The sequence below is a fragment of the Anopheles coluzzii genome, chromosome 3 (assembly GCF_943734685.1).
Source record: "Anopheles coluzzii chromosome 3, AcolN3, whole genome shotgun sequence".
NCBI lineage: Eukaryota > Metazoa > Arthropoda > Insecta > Diptera > Culicidae > Anopheles > Anopheles coluzzii.
The window spans coordinates 42,992,987-43,009,666 of record NC_064671.1 but is presented as its reverse complement, the minus strand read 5'-3'; the positions used below and the strand labels follow the sequence as shown (position 1 = coordinate 43,009,666).

Below are 16,680 nucleotides of genomic sequence, written 5' to 3'. Positions count from 1 at the left end.
CACACCACCACACAACGTCAACGAAGCAAAAAGATGTATCCCGCAAAGCAGCTCGCTCATTATTGTAATGAATTTCGTGCATGAAACGTAGCTCTCTGATGGAATGCTGAAAATTCGCGTCGTGGTCCCAGTTCATTTCCCTATCCCTTCGATAGGTTGTAGTTGTTCGAATCCCTAAATACGGAAGGATACGAAATCAGTCCAGGTCTAGTTGTGCAAGTGAGTGATTGTGCATTGTGCTGAGAAGGAAGGTTGTTGTTGTTTACAAAGTGCAACGTTTCTGATTGTGAATACACGTTCACGTACGTTTTAATTGCGGATAAGGGAAGAAAGAAAAAAACCACCCTTACCGATGTGTGTAATTGCTGAAAAATGAAATTCACAGTGTCTCTGGTGTAGAAGCAAAAGAAGGGCATGTGTGGGTGTTGGTAGTGCCATTAAATTAATGTTTCAGTGCGAGGGGATCCTCCTGTGCTAACAGTTTTGTGTGCCGCCGTCTAGTGTTGTGGGCCACAGGGCGGAAGGGTGTTGTCCGTTCTTCTCTATCTCCTCTACCGTGTATGCGAGTGATGGTGCTGCAGTGAAGAAGAGCGTGTTCGCAGGGGGGAAATATCATGCTGGTTCAGAAAGAAAGCTACAGAAACGGGGTCATACTGCACAGCGACTTCCACAACACCGACCACATCTGTGCCGTACGGAAACTGTGAAAAGCGGGTCATCCTAAAAAACGGATAGTGTGTGTGTGTATGTGTGTGCGTGTGTGAAAGAGAAAGAGATCATCGGAAAGGTGATCCCATTCCCCTTTTGGCTGCATTATTTGCCTGAGTAAAAAACGCATCCAAAGCATAGTTGAGTGCATCTTTAGAACACATCGTACCCCAAAACAGGCTGGCCGTTTGTGTTGAAGCTGTAACTTATGACTGCTCATACGTATAGTGTGTGAGTGCAGCTCGATGCCGCTGGCCCCCTCATCGTAGGAGCCGTTTGCTGGGCACAAACACATGGAGAAAGTTGCTGGCACGGTCGGTCACACAAGCAGCAACAGTCACGCCGTGCGAGAAAGGATGTCGCGTCGTAAGAACCTTGCCGGTCTGGTTGCGGCCACCGTCGTCTGCATAGTGCTGCTGTACGCCAGCCAGCGGTACACATCGAACAGCTACGGCACGGAGTACTTCCGACCACGGGAACGTCCGGCCAATCTGCGGATGCTCAACTCCCACAAGTACTACGGGTAAGCAAACGCCGATTTCCTCCCAGTATGGACGGTTGATACGTACACCTCACATTCATCTCGGCCACATCTACCTGGTTGGGAGACGCCCCAACGCCTATGGCCCAAAAAGTGAAAGCAAGTCACAACTTCCCGGCATACATGTTTAATTTTTTGCAAATTAGCTTCGGGCAAGAATTCCAATCCAGCCGACGCTGGAATGGGCCATCATCACAAAAGCGGGGCAATGAAAAGAAAGAATTTGCATGCCGCGGCAATTCCCGTACCCTTACGGGGCATTGTTTCATCTTACGAGGCAGAACATCTTTGAGCTTGTTGGATGGAAAGCTTTGAAATTCTTGCATATTGTTCATATTGCTCAAGAAATTCCATAGCAACCGCACCTTGACGACAAGGGTTTTATTAAAAATGCTGTGCAACCGGTATTGGAAGAATTTAGCCATTTTGTGCTGCCGCATTTGCTTACGTACACGAGGTGTATTCTTATTCACCTTTATCGGCTTCCAGTTCCATGTGCTTTATATTGTACGAACATGTTTAATTTGAGATTTTAAATTAAAACCACTTTTATATACTTCACCTGGTTTAATTGTTTACATATCTTTTATGTGATGAATGATTCCATAAATCGTTTTTTTTTTTTCAATATTTGTCGAAGTACTAGTTAATTTGATTAAAGCCAGATTACTGGGCTACGCAACTAAATTTAAAAGATCTCCTTTACTGTAAAGAGTGCACTAAAAACAATAGTCTCCAAACTCAAATGAAATTAAGTACTTATGATGACCCCTTAAGGGACTTAAAACCAAAATCCAACCCATACTGGTCCTAACACCATTACATCACCTTTTCTGGTTCAAGAACTGCACATGACCTGATACCGGTCCTGCACCTGGTTACTGAACCTATGCCTGTCCAGAAATTGATAATGAACCCAAACCGTTTCTGGAAATAATACAAGTCCAGGAACTGATCATGAACCCATACCGGTACTAGAACCTATCATGAACCCATACCGGTACTGGAACCTATACTGAACCCATACCGGTACTGGAACTGATACTAAACCCATACCAGCCCTGTAACATCTCATGAACCCATACTAGTCCTGGAACTTATGATGAACTCATACGGCTTCTGGAAACTATCATGAACCCATAATTTTTGTCGAAGGATTTTCTATTGAATATTTTTCACAAACATGCGATGTTCGCATACAAATTTTCTAAAAAAACAGGATCACAATGAATTTTGAATTAATATTGTAGATATGATGGAAGGCCGAAATCAAGGTTTTTGGTTCCTTTTTTTCTGAAGTTGTCAAGCTGTATTACAGAACAACATACCTGTCGTGGGTTCTATTATTGTATGAACTGAGTCAAGACGAAATGAAGAAAGCTTTTTAGCCTTTACATATTATTAAAGGTGGACCGTCCGTGGTACAGTCTTCAACTCCCGTGACTTAACAACATATGCCTGTCGTGGCTGCAATCTTCACGCGGACCGTCCCCCCGTAGCAAGGACTTGATTATCTGGGACTATGCGTGGTACTGAATAAAGCCTCGAAAGCCTGTATAGGCCAGGTATGTCCGCGTAGGACATTACGCCAAGTAGAAGAAGAAGAAGAAGAAGAAGATATTTTCACAATTTGCCTATAATGTCTATGGTATGGATTGCCCCTTGATCGGTTGGCGACATAAATCCCTTCAACAAAGAAGATCAATTTAATAATTCTAACGCATTTCACTGATTGACTTATTGTTAAGAACACATGTGTTGGTACATATGTTCCTTTTCATGAACATCATTTAGCGGCGAATTTTGGAAAAGAAAAAGCGTTGTTCAGCCTGGGCAATATTTACTCAATTGCTTAATCATGTGTTGCCAAATATTGATGTTTCTTCGCTGTTTCTATCTTCACGTTACGGGCTACCTTCTGGACAGAATGTTCTGACAAGCTTGTTCCGAGCTTTTCCTGTAGACACAGTTGCGCAGCAAAGCCGAGATTTGTTTTTGTTTTCAACTGCTAACACACTGGTCACGGCAACGGAACGATCTACCGCGATAGTTGTGTTATTACTCTAGAATTAAATGTTGTGTTATTACGCTAGAATTAAATTTTGGACTTAAAATAAACACAAAAAAGCAGTGTTAAGAGGTAGCTTATAAGTGAAAATTAGTTTTTTTGGCTATAATTATTATGCCTACATGCTTACAAAAGATAACTAACTGAAATATCCAATCCTTAATGAAATCCAATACTTTATTGTTCTAAATGTTTTCGAGAGAGTATAGAGAGAGTGTACATAAACACATACCTATTCTAATCTCTAACTAGCCGACTTCTACCGCTATGTGGTATAGATATGGGTCAATCAATAAAATCATGGTAAGTCCCAGTCAATGGAAATGGTCAGCGCCGGTTCTGATGTCAAATTTGTGAGAAAAATAGGGCAACTCCGAATAATTGCAGAAATAACTGAAAAAAACACTGAATTATTAATTGTTAATTCGCTGCAATGCTACCTTTCTTTGGGGGCGGTCCCGTGGTACAGTCGTCAACTCGAACGACTCTCAATAACATGCCCGTCATGGGTTCAATCCTACAATGGACCGTCCCCTGTAGCAAGTATTGACTATCCGGCTGCGTGGTAATGAATTAAGTCTCGAAAGCCTGTATAGGCCGGCATGTCCGCGTAGGACGTTGCGCCAAATAGAAGAAGAAGCTACCTTTCTTTATACAGGGTTTTCCAAGTCACTTTCAAATGTGCACATCATTACTGCGTGGAAATTAAAAAATATGATGATGAAAATGAAATATCAGACTAATGTGGATTAACATCTTGCACGCGGTGAATAGCAACGTTTACATTCAAACCTGAGTTAGAAAACCCTGTTAGTATGTAATGCATTTTATATCAAAATAAAGTACGTAGTTCATTTGGTAAAGGTTTTATTCCTTGAAGAAAAATGAGTCCCTTTTTTCTTATACCTAAAGCCAAGCAAAAGTGAAAGCATTGTTTCCCGATATCGCAAACCAAACTGTACTGCCAAAATCTGGTTCCTTTCCCACGGATTTTACACAACGACACTTTCTAAAAATCCTTTCGAAATACCTCGAGCTCCAGTTACAAAATACAAAATGGAAGCCCTTTTTAATTATTTTTAATTCCGTACGCTTTTGTAAGGTACTATGTAATAATCTACAAAGACACACATACACACAGACACACCTACACGCACGTCTACAGTTTGGGAGGAATAGGGTACCAATTTCGCAAGTAGAGTTCGTTGACAATGCAGGCCCATTCCCGTGCTCGACCCGCATCGTCTCACTTGTGCACTGTTGAAAAGTGCATTGTCGTGAATGCATGTAAACATTTACCTTTTCTTCGCGCGTTCATTCACGCGCCACCAAAGAGGGGGCCCGGCCGACGCGGCGTCACTTCTATTGTCCAAAAGAAAAACAATGGTGCAAAAATTATACCTCCCGCTGCATCATAGAGCCAGTCCCACCCGGTCGGGAACATAACTCGCCCACTCACACACCTGCAGCGTCCATTGGCCTTTCCCCGCCTTACAGCAGCAGTGCACGGGCACACGATAGCAGTGGAGCCAGTGGCTGGCGCAAGACCAGATTGCTGCGTGGGATCGTTTGCGCTAATGTTAAGCGAACTGAAGTCGTCGGGTGCGCGCCGACGTGACGGTAGCGAATTGTTTCACTTACTTTGTCTCGCGTCTTCCCTGGGCAGTTGTAAGACCGGTGCCTCGTTTTTGGAAGTGAAATGATTTGCTTTCCTTCGATGGGGCAAAACGTGCTAAAATTATTATTCATTGTGGTGCTTTAGCCTCCTGCGCGACCCTTTACTAACAGCTTTTTTCTTTCTTTCTGTTCGGCTTCTATTTGTAGGTCACGAACGTACGGTGGAGCGGCGGGTGGAGGGGGAGCAGGCACCGCGTACGACACGTACCCGCCGATATCGACGGCCCACAACTCCACCATCAGCATCGAGGACGTGCTAAACTATCAGCGGGCCCTAATATCGGCCGAATGTACCGACAGTTCCTACGGCGAACGGAAGCTGCCGGACGGGCTGACGCCCGAAACGGGCGGCAAACCGACCCGCAGTCTCATCATCACCACCTGGCGGTCCGGGTCAACCTTCCTGGGCGACATCCTGAACGCGCTGCCCGGCAACTACTACCACTACGAGCCGCTGCTCGACTTTGACATCGTGCAGATACGCGGCCCTCCGAACGACAGTGTCGCGCTGCACAATCTGCGCCATCTGCTGCACTGCGACTACAGCGAGATGGAGAACTACCTCGAGTTTGGCCGCACGCACAACTATCTGTTCAGCCACAACACCCGGCTGTGGCAACAGTGCGTGCGGTTTCCCCAGTTTTGCTACGAGCCGCGGTTTCTCGGCCCGTTCTGTCGGCTGTTTCCCCGCCAGAGCATGAAGGTGGTCCGGTTGCGGGCGGCCCTCGTTACGCCACTGCTAGAAGATGAGAGGTACGTGTTGGTGGGGAAATGGGATGGGATTGGATTGCGATATTGATGCGCGGGGGCAGTTTCCGCTCTGCTGCCCTCTTTGGTAGAACTCCAATCTGCATTTTTGGGAAGATTTTCGCGATGTTTTTTTTAATCACTCTGGCAGTTTCATTTTACACTGATAGGTAAGTTCTCTCTCTCTCTCTCTCTGTATCTTTTGATAAAAAAAGAAAGAAAGGAGAAGGAAAGAAGCAAAAAATGCAATATTGCAGCCGTTGTGTTGTCTTGTGAGCCGGTAGTGCAAATTGTAAAAATATTCAAATCACGCTTTCGCCGACCTTCTGCAATGCGAGGAAATGGAGCATTTCTTTTTTTGGGGGCAAAACTTTGCGAACACAAAAAAAGCTTTAGCGGAATACCGTGCCACAGCTCTGCTCGCTTTCATCGAGTTTCGAGCGGTGGCACCGACTACATTGGCACCGACAAATGGCACATTTTCCGTTGCGTTCAAGTTTTATGGGCATGTGGTTCCGTTTCGATTTTATTGTTAGAGGCAATTTGAAACAACACCGTGCTATTGGGAAAAAGAATTTGAAAAAACCTGCTGAAACATTATGCATCACGCGTAAACACCAACCTCCTAGGTAAACCGGTTTATGTTGTAGAGAAAAAAAAAGAAAAAGAGAGGGGTTTTGTCATTATCATTCGAAAGGGACTTGCGAAATGGGCAAAACACCGGGTCCTAGACACTTTCTCGCTTTCGTTCGACGGTGTCACGGTGTTTTGCAGACACTGATTGGAGGTATTTATTGGGTGGCTTTGAATAACATTATCAATACACCGTCCGTTGTGTGCGTGCAAAGTGAGAGGAAAGTTTTGTTTTGTGCTATACGATCACTAAAGTAGTGCCGATAGAATGTATCCTTGTTCGGCGTGGCTGCCTTTTAAATGCGACATCTATTTTAACACCGTTTTATAATTTGTCATAAAATTCCAAATTTATAATATTTGTCTCTTTATTTTCAGTTAATTTAATTGATATGTAATATAATATGCCATTCAAAAATTGTTTAAAAATCGTGCAGAATTGATTGGACATTTCTCATTGTTTAGTGTGTTGTATGCTTGGTAGGAGGTCTTTATGTTACTTTTTCAAATACTATGCGATAAATTGCGATAAATACTAATGTAGCGTCTTTTGTATTCCTTCATCATTAAAAAATGCAATGCCATGGGAATGCGCAACCCGGCATCGACCAATCGTCAGTTGCCGGTGCGACTACTGACCGCCGGCGAGTTTTCTTCCCCCCTCCACTGTTACTCGATCTGCTTCCAACCACGGCTATATGCTACGGTTCGTTTCGCAACAGCACCGTTAAAGTGAGCGAGCCAACGTGGTAACGGTTCTGGCTCTGGGTAAACCTGTTGGAGAAATTTAATCCTGACCCAACTATCATTTCCGCTCGCGTGTGTTCGTTTGTCGTTGGGTGTCCACCATCCATCGTACCGTTTAGTAGGATAGGCTATGATTTTCCCCGCAGTGATTGACGCCAAGCAGTGAAAAGGGGTAAGAATACTTTTAAAAAAAGACGTGGAAAGTAATGCATTTTACATGCTTCGGAAAATGCGCAACCGCTTGTGGTGGGGTATTGTCTCTACCGACCCCGAGACACTATTTGCACTGGTATGGTTGTTATGAGGAATGGGGGAATGGTTCTAGAACTTTTGTGTTATGGTTGCCGGATTGCGATACAGTAAAAGCTATGTTTTATTTACAACATTGTTTCAAGTGTACCCAATTTGTTGTAATCAACACGTTTATATGTAAAGAATGACTAAAGAAACGATCATAAATACTGATCATAGTGCTGATTATTATTATTATTATTATTATTATAAGCATTTATTTGCTACTCGTTCAAAACCTAGTTTTGAATCTACATCATTTAGCTAAATGTGTTTATTTGAATGTGATTTTGAAAATAGTGTATGAAGGAGATTCCTATGTCAAAACGATCATATGCTTCATTACATACTCATGTTGTTGAGGAGGTCTGTACAGTCAGAACCGGTCCGACGGCGATGTTTACCGCAGGCAGCTGTGGGGAGCGTTCGAGTAATTTCAGGCGCGCATATAAATTGATGTACTGTCGATATTACTCAGTAGTAAGCCTATCACAAATAGCTGTTGCACATTGTGTCCTAGTCTAATGTGGGGCAGTTGCAGTAATTTCAAAAAGCAAAAGCCACGTTTCGTATTATTTAAACTGACAAACGTACACGAATACTGGGCTGGGGACATGATCGCGATCATACAAATACAGTGTTTTGATGCAGTGCATCTTCTTTGGCGCAACACAACCGTTGTCGGTCAAGGACGGCCTGTATCACTAGTGGGTTTGCTATCAATGAATAATAGATGATCCTCTACCTATGTATGGCACGGTCCGTAAGGGGTTTGAACCTATGTCGGATATGTTTTTTTTAAGTCCTTAGCAGCGAGTAATAATCTCCTCCGTTTGCTGGTCAAAGATTCAAACATTCGCACCCAGTTGCCTTGTAAGGTTGTCTTGCTCGCATTTTAAGCACAGTCTCTTCTGGATCCTTCATAAGTTGTGGCAGTTACATGCGTCCATTCCAGTGTAGCCGAAACTATTAATTTATTTTTAAATTAATTTACATATGTTACAGAACGCCTCTTAACAGCAAGAACAGAATTTGCTCTATATGCTAGCACGACCCTTGGGTCAACGAATTAATTAGAGAAAAGGAACTGTTGCAGAAAAAGAATATTGTTGTGTGATCAAGAAAGTCAGTTGTCGCTCATCATTGCTAGACATTATTAATTCGGACCGGAGTGCTGTAGGGCATCGCTCTAGTTGATGTCAGCCTCGGTGTTTGTTGTATGCTTTGACTTGTTGTTGACTTTCGGTCAAAATCTCTATACATTGTATGTTTGTTTTTTTGCTAACAAAATCTTCGTCGATGTACTTCTTATGTGTTTGTGTATGTTTGTTTCATTCCACGTTACCAGCTCTTCCTATCATGCATTTAGAGGTTAAATGTTGATGAACCTCAAGGCAAGAGAAATTTACCATTTGAAGGAATAAATCGACTATAGCTGTTACCAGATTAGATTATGGTTACTGTTGCGTTTCTAACCCACCGACCGTGTTCACTTGTGCACTTCAAAAACGAATATTCAACAACCGTTTCGTACACGTTTGTTTGGCAGACCACCACAGTCAGTCAACGATCGCGGCTGCAGCATTGTTGGCATTGACTTCAGTGCCATGATTACACGAACGTTGGGCTGTTGGGCAAACCATCGTCCAAGAACCGGTTAGCAGTGTTTCCTTCATTTGCCAACCTGTGTGCCTGGTGAGCCGCAAAACCATCGAAAACAACACATCACACCATGTAGTGTGTGTGCCCTGGTTGGTGCCCATCGAAGATTTGAGCATAAGTTTTGCTTGCGTGTAGAGATGACTAGAGACCGTGCAGTAGTAGTAGCAGCAGCAGCAGCAGCAGCAGCAGCACCAGCACAAGTCGCGTGTATATCAGTCTCATCACTTTGCCCTGACCGGAGGGCAGTGCTGACGCAGAGAACCGCATTCGTCGGCAGTTTTGTGAGGAATGTGCAACGGTGTGACGTAGTAGCAACGAGCGAATCGTTGTTTTTTGTAACGCACACAACACTGTGAGTTAATCGTGCTCGGCAGTACGCCCGGCTCGAAGCTACGAATGAGATCACCAACCTTCCTATCTCATCCCATCCCCTAATGGTCGGGGCTGGGGGGTTGTGATCTTGCGCCCACCAGGAATCTTCATCGCAACATCTCATCCCTGTGAAGTGGCGAGCGCGCGCGCGCTTGTGTCAATGCGACTGTGTAGGAGCTGTTTCTGGTGTGCGCCGTGCCAAAACCTACGCTGTGCGGCACTGGCATATATGGGTGATGAAGCTGACGTTGGCATCACTGAACACACATTCTTGACGCCGCAATCGTTCCCGATCTGCTTTCCGAGATCACTTGCCTAGATAGGGCTCATTTGGTGGGTGCGGTTTATTATTTTTTTTCTCAACTACGGCCACAGCACAACGATGCTGTCGGAACCCTCGCCTGTAATTAAGCTTGAAGACTGATTAATATTGAACGGTTGGAATGGGATAAGTAGCCCAACGCGAGGAGGGCACCGTTCGTTTTGTTGTGCGAATGTTTTTGCACTGTACACATCGCACCAACGGTGGAATGTACCGGTTCGCCTTGATAGGACAAACCGACAGAAAAAACCACACCTGAAGATATCATTGTTTGCCGATAATGATCTACTCCAAAGCGCACTTTACACGAGCCTAACGGGTATGTTGATTCGTTTATTTGACCGTAACGGTTAACAGATGTCGAAAACGGTATAGGAGTATCAGCTTAGCAACAATTTCTTCTCACTTCAGTGCTTGCATTCATTAGAACAAGGTATAGCGATTTTTCTGCTATGGGATTTAGTTAGGCTACCTTAAACAGCTTTCACTATAAAAGAGCACTTTTTAGCTGGTGATCTGTTTGCAGTGATCAGTAACTGCGGTTCGGCCAACAGAAGAAAAATGGTTCGTTTTTCTACGGTTTGAATTTCATGCCCTCAATAGGAGGAAGTTTTAATTAAAAGAGACTGTCTAGTTTTTGCGGAATGTGGAGGATATGAAATGAAATTTGTGGGACGTTCGGCACGATAAATTATTTAAACTGGTTCAACATAGTTTCAAAATTTTATTACTTGATTATTAGGTACCTGAGTTTTGACCCTGAGAGCATCATATCTTTATGAAAGAGATTTTTACAGAAATCAAGTATATCGGCTACATATTTGTCTTGTATTGTCAATGAAAAAAGATACACACATTTTAGATAAAAAGTGCAATAGTGTTCCGGTGGTCATTTAGACAGATGGTTCGGTGCCTACAGAGCCAGATAGAATCGATTCCTAACCAGACTGTTCCCTCGTAACAAAGACTGTGGCTGTCTCCAGCTTCATGGGGTACAAATAAGCCTTTATAAGTTGGCATGGCCGCGTAGGTCGTTACGCTAAAAAAGAGTACTATCGATATGCACTATCAAAACTTACTTTATAATTTTGGTATGATATTTTGGTAATATAATTAGAAGAAAATGACTATTTCTTACGGGGCTTAAATTAACTAGATTTTACGAAATATATTAAACAACATGTAGGATTGTAACATATTCCTTCCTTGTAATTTCGTAGCAAATACTTAACAAAAAGCAACGAACAGCCGCCATTCGGCAATTCCAATTTTAATAACTTTTGTTGAGGATTTTAAACTCGTTGGAATAAACCAACTTCCATACCTCCTTTACCAAGTTTAAACAATCTGTTAGGTAAGCTTTTTCCCAAAAAACTGTTACGCACAATCTTCAATCCCTTCAATCCGGCTCTGTTCTTAAAAGGTGTACATTCACTTGCGCAAGGGCTAGTATGCGTAACATCTTCTCTGCAACAGCAGACATATATGACTTTGTGTTATGTTCTAACATATGTTCTAACCGTGACTCCATCGTATTGTGATCGATATGTGCCGTCCTACCTACCATTAGATTAGAACTGAGAGAATTCTCCGGGATCTTTGTTATCCATTGATAATAAATACATAAATATTTTCATAGTCTCCATATAAAAATTTAGTTGGGACTGTAATCCTCCATCAATCAGTCAAACAAGTAGAAAATGCACACTAACATGCCGTTTCAAATGATTCATTTTCAGTATGCATAATAACCTCTGACAAGAATCATGGCATTTATAGCACAATACTTTGAAAGGACATTGTCTAGCACAGTTAGACAAAGCCAACAATGTGTCTGTTGTGTTCTTTTCATACAAGTCAAGATATTTTGGGCAGCCGAATGTAGCAAACTCCACGTCCTTGAACTTATAGCTTAGTTTGTCAAAGTTGTGTGTATTGATTAAACATTGCTTGCCCTTGCGCAAGAAAGGAAAGGTCCTAAAGAAACAGCATGTACGACAGCAAACAATGATTCCATAAAGAATTGTTTGTAGACCCGTCTTTGGATGACATATTTTCGTATCTATAAGTAGATTTTGTATTCACCCCTTTTCAAAAGAATACATTCGTTTGTTCACTATCTTCTCAAAATAGCTGTGTTGTCTAATTATACAGCTTCCTCAATATAACCACACCTCTGAAGGCACGCACAGGTGGTAGGCCCTTATCAATCGAGCACAAATATATATAGGAAAAAAAAACTCCAACCCACCGGAAAGACCTACATTAGTGCTGCCGAACAAACGAATCTCTACACCGTCGCCTAGCCCTAAAATTAGGTTTCCAAAACAATGAACGCCCCTTCCACACGGTGTTGGATGGCTTCGGAAATCAATAACGATTGGTCGCTCGTTCGTTCGTTCGGCCACTCCGGGCCGAGTCAAAATGGACGCACCACGGCAATGCATTTTGCGGTAAATCAAATCGTGTGACGCTCGGTAGTAGTGGACCCCCTTCCCATCATCCTTCCTCCCTCTAATGGCTTGCGGGAAGTGTGTTTAAGGCAGGGAGACGGCAAGGTGTTTTGTGTGCAAGGTGGTCGAAGGGAATTCCGCTGGGGAGGAACAAATTGCGTTATTGCCCCCTTACCGTTTTGACCACTTTAGGTTTTGTGGGTGAGGGTGAGAGGTGCAAAAAGTGGAGGTTTTGTTGTGGCTTTTGAGTTGGGAGCTTGGGAGATCCGTCCAGTGTTCTTGTTGCGATTCGTCAGCAGTTCTCTTGCTTCTTTCCGCGACTAACCTTCTTATCCGTTGGGCGAATAGGACGGTTTTTCGTGTGGATTATTGATTGTGGTTCGATGAAGTTATTTGATTTTGGACCAGAAAGGGAAGAGGTACCGGGGATGAGAGAGAATGAGAAGAGAAGGAAAGAGAGAGAGCGATAAGTCACAGAAAACAATTGCGTTGCGATGTTGCCGTTAGCAGAGGTTCGATAGTAGCTACCGAGTACCTAAGGGACGGTTTGGTCAGGGCGTATTGGTCTGACCGTAGGGTGCAAGGGGTTCATTTTGTGTGCGTATGTGTGTGTGTGTGTGTGTGTGTGTTATTGAAGGATCTGGAACATATAATTGGATCTGAAACTGTAAAGCCAGTGCGACAACAGCACCACCACCACGACCACCAAACCATGCCCGATGTGTAGGGTCATTCGGCCAAGAGGGGAACAAATTGGCAAATGACTGATGGATTTACGTTTCGTGGTGGTGTATCGAGTGTGCCAGGGGTTTTTGGAATTTCGTGTGCCCCACACTACATACCACTTTTCGGGGGTTTGAACGTTCCTACCTTCTCGGACATTGTGCTGCTGCAACCTTGTCCCACACGTTGCAAGTGGCTTTTAACTATATCGGCAGAGCCCGTCGATAGCACAGTGTGACGCTGCCCTTGACATTATTTGAAACAACGGCAGCCGCGACGGGTTAATGGTGGTAGCATCAAGTCAAACCAACGAACACACAGACTGTTTTATGGCACGAAAGATGCATCTTCATCATGCTCGAGAGCGTGGTTAATAGTTTGTGTGCAGCGGCATTAGCTTATTAGTGCAGTCGGACGGTCGGGAAGATATCAATTACTGTCAATCGGTGCAGATCGATCGATAATCTTTGTGGGGAGGGTAATTGGTGTGTGAAGGTATTTGTTTTTTTGTTTTTGAGAAACGTCGCATCCGGGTGGTTTGATCGAGGAATCGAGGACGAAAATGGGACTGGTTGGTATACGGGTAATAAATGGCTTTAACAGATAGATGGCAAGTTTTCTATCATTAGCTCTGAGCTATGGGTTTAAAGTTTATTGTTCCCAATTTATTTCATGCAGCAGATCTCCACTATTAGAAACTTTGAATGGAACACAAAATTCAAGTTCTGGAGCAATTTCGGAATATTAATCAGTATTGGTTTGGTTGGAACAATGAAAATTAGAAGCATTGAACTTAAATAATAGTAATCATAATGCTCAAATCAAGCTTGGCAATGGACACATAAAGTAGAGTGACAATGTAATTGAATATTTTTGCTTGTTGTTGTCTAGTTCTAATATTTTTTGTGACTGTTGGCTATAAAATTACAAGCAAACAGCACAGCTGTTTTATATGTCATAGTATTTGGGATGTACTAGTTTTATGACTAAAATCCTTGGAATTTTTAAACGCTACACAACGAGTTAAATTTTGCTGTTTTGGGATAGAATTGATCCCATGCCTTGGCATGGGCCTGAGTACCTTCGCGCGATCAGTCGAGATCATTTTAGAACGATGGTGCAATCAAACAACCTACTTTCAAATTAGTACTCAATCCTATTCAATTAGCTCGACTAATCTACACATAAACAAATAACGAACACAATGGAGACCAACTCTCGCGCACTCATTAAAATCATATCACTACTCATATATGCACTGGCGTGTGGCGCAACAATTCAGTGACAAATCGCTTCCCCATCGATGTGTGCGGTCACTACCTGCTAGTGGCACGTTATTGCCATGGGATTTGATAGATCATTCTATCCGGTACTATAACAAAGGGCAAATTAATGTACCATTAGTAGGGGCCGCACGTGTGTGTATGTGATGGTTCGTTTTTGACACCAAATGATGCCGTGCTCATCATCCCCCCTGTGAGATGGAAGCATCGATGGTGCTACTAACCATTCGCTTTCCCCGTTCCGTTCCGCCGGATAGAACAAAAGCTACCGCTTTATGGGCTGGTGGATTAATGACAAACGATAGAGCGACGCTCGGTGACAGTTACGTTGGATCCGGATTTATGAAACGTCGTGTGTTGCTCTGTTACATGTACATCGGAGCACTGATAACAGCACGGAGATGATCAGCTCAGCATTGTTGTGCCATTGTTTTCATCACATTGTGGTTTTTTGTTACATCTATCTGCTTCTCTATCTTTCGTTACAGCCTTAATGTACGGGTGGTGCTGCTAATACGAGACCCGCGGGGGTCGATGCAGTCACGGAAGCATCGTGTGTGGTGTCCGGGCCGGCCGGACTGTGACGATCCCAGCACCGTGTGCAGTGATATGCAGCTTGATTACGAGGCAGCGATCGAGCTGAGCCAACGCTTTCCGCAGCGGTTTCGGTAAGTGTTTTGATTGATTACCTCAATAAATTAGGGCATGATTTTAGGAGTCGTAATGTAAATTATCGCTTTAGGTAGTTAACAATCACGAAATTACTGCGAAGGACTTTATTGCCGAACTTGAGATCATTTAAATTAAACACTGATTGGAATGGAAATTTTAGAATTATGAGGCAAAATTATATTTCTTCTTAATATTTTTCAGCAAAGTATGGCTTGGAAGCCGCATGTGGCTCTTAATTGCTTTTTCCTTAATATGTTACATACAATTTTAACGATTTTTTTCTACTCGGTTTATACATTTGTCTCTTCACGGGGAACTCTACTAGCATTATGTTTAGAATTTGACTCATTCTTTTCTTTTTTTCAAAGTTGGTGGACTTGGCTGTCCTGGGCACTTAAACGGCTCTTCATCTTCTTATTATTGGCTCAAGAATCGTTGACGGTCAAGGGCTGCCTATACCATTATTGGGCTTGGCTTACAGTCACTTCAGGGTTTTCCAAGGTTTTTTGGTTCTTTCCCGAAAATGTTTAGTTGCTTTCTATATTTCCCATGGTTTTTTAGTTTCCCACAATTTTTTTAGTTCAATTGAATTGATGTCCAATGGAATTTTGAGTGACATTTACAATTTAAACAAATTGTAGAATGTAGAAACTAAAGATCTACGAGCTGGTGGACTTTCTTCGTGCTTATGAAACGAGAATTTTCTATTTTGCTCTAGTAAATTGCTCAAGTCCGCATCTAGTGATAAGTGATGGATTTGTTAGGTGTTGCTGTAGGTTATTTTTTTGACATAGCAAAAGCCAAGGCCAAACGCGGGTTTATTCAACATATTACTTCTACTTTCTGTTTTTGATTTAACACAAAAGCAATTGGTTGAAGCCAGGCTAGATATGGGATATTGTAAGGTCTTATCAGCGGCATGCGAAGATCAGAATAATTTTCACCGGAGTTCTATTCCTTGCCGATTTCAATACTTTCTCCAGATTCAGAGTGATCCATGACACCCAGTAACTCTTATTATTTATTAATTGCATATTTATTGGTTATTTATTGCTTTAATAAACGTTCTTTCTCTAGTTGTATGCTTAATATCCAAGAGAGCTTGTTCACTCATTGGATGCTGCATCGTTTATAACTTCCTATCCTTTATTTTGAGCAGTGTCCTTTTTGCCCGCATTGCTCGTCTATACCTACTTTCCCCTAACATCTTACATCTTTCAAGGAAGTGATTGTAACGTCTAAATATTATCAAAACCACAAAAAAAACAAACAAACAAACAACGGAAGCAAATCAAAATACTGTGCGCGACTCTTAAGCTGTTTACACCATCTACTCTTGGCGTTTCATGCATGCATCACGACCCGAACCCCTTTTGCACATGTGTGCTAGTTTTGATAAACAGCCTTGCAGCAGGAAAAGCGTATATTTGCAAAGGGGTTTATTCCGCAGAACTGTGCAATTAACTGTTGGGTGCTGTAAGATAGCACACGCGCTCCAAATGCTTTACACACATTGCGCACACACTGTCGATTTGATTGCTTTGTGGTCTGTTGCCGTATTTCAAGCGAGCGCGCGCGATAAGAAGCTTTTATGATATGCGAAAAGAGAAATGTGTCTTCACTGGTGCTGTAGCCGCGGGTGTACCAGTACAGTTGACCCGATGGGAAGAAAGTCTGCGCGTGATGTTGTGTGGACTGTAAGTTTCATATCTATTAAGGGCAAACTATGAGCAGAGAAGAGCAAATGTTATATATATTATATAGAATAAGTAATTAGCGAG

General features: G+C 42.8%; 1 protein-coding gene across 1 annotated transcript in view; it reads left to right on the top strand.

The window, feature by feature from the left end:
• The window catches only part of LOC120956914 (carbohydrate sulfotransferase 1), a 28,429-nt gene continuing 11,749 nt past the window's right edge, over positions 1 to 16,680 (top strand). Inside the window, exons 1-3 of the mRNA XM_040378732.2 lie at positions 1 to 1,231; positions 5,142 to 5,747; positions 14,716 to 14,895. Of these exons, the coding sequence (XP_040234666.1) occupies positions 1,002 to 1,231; positions 5,142 to 5,747; positions 14,716 to 14,895 (1,016 nt within the window). The 5' untranslated portion in view covers positions 1 to 1,001. The remainder of the gene's footprint in view (positions 1,232 to 5,141; positions 5,748 to 14,715; positions 14,896 to 16,680) is intronic.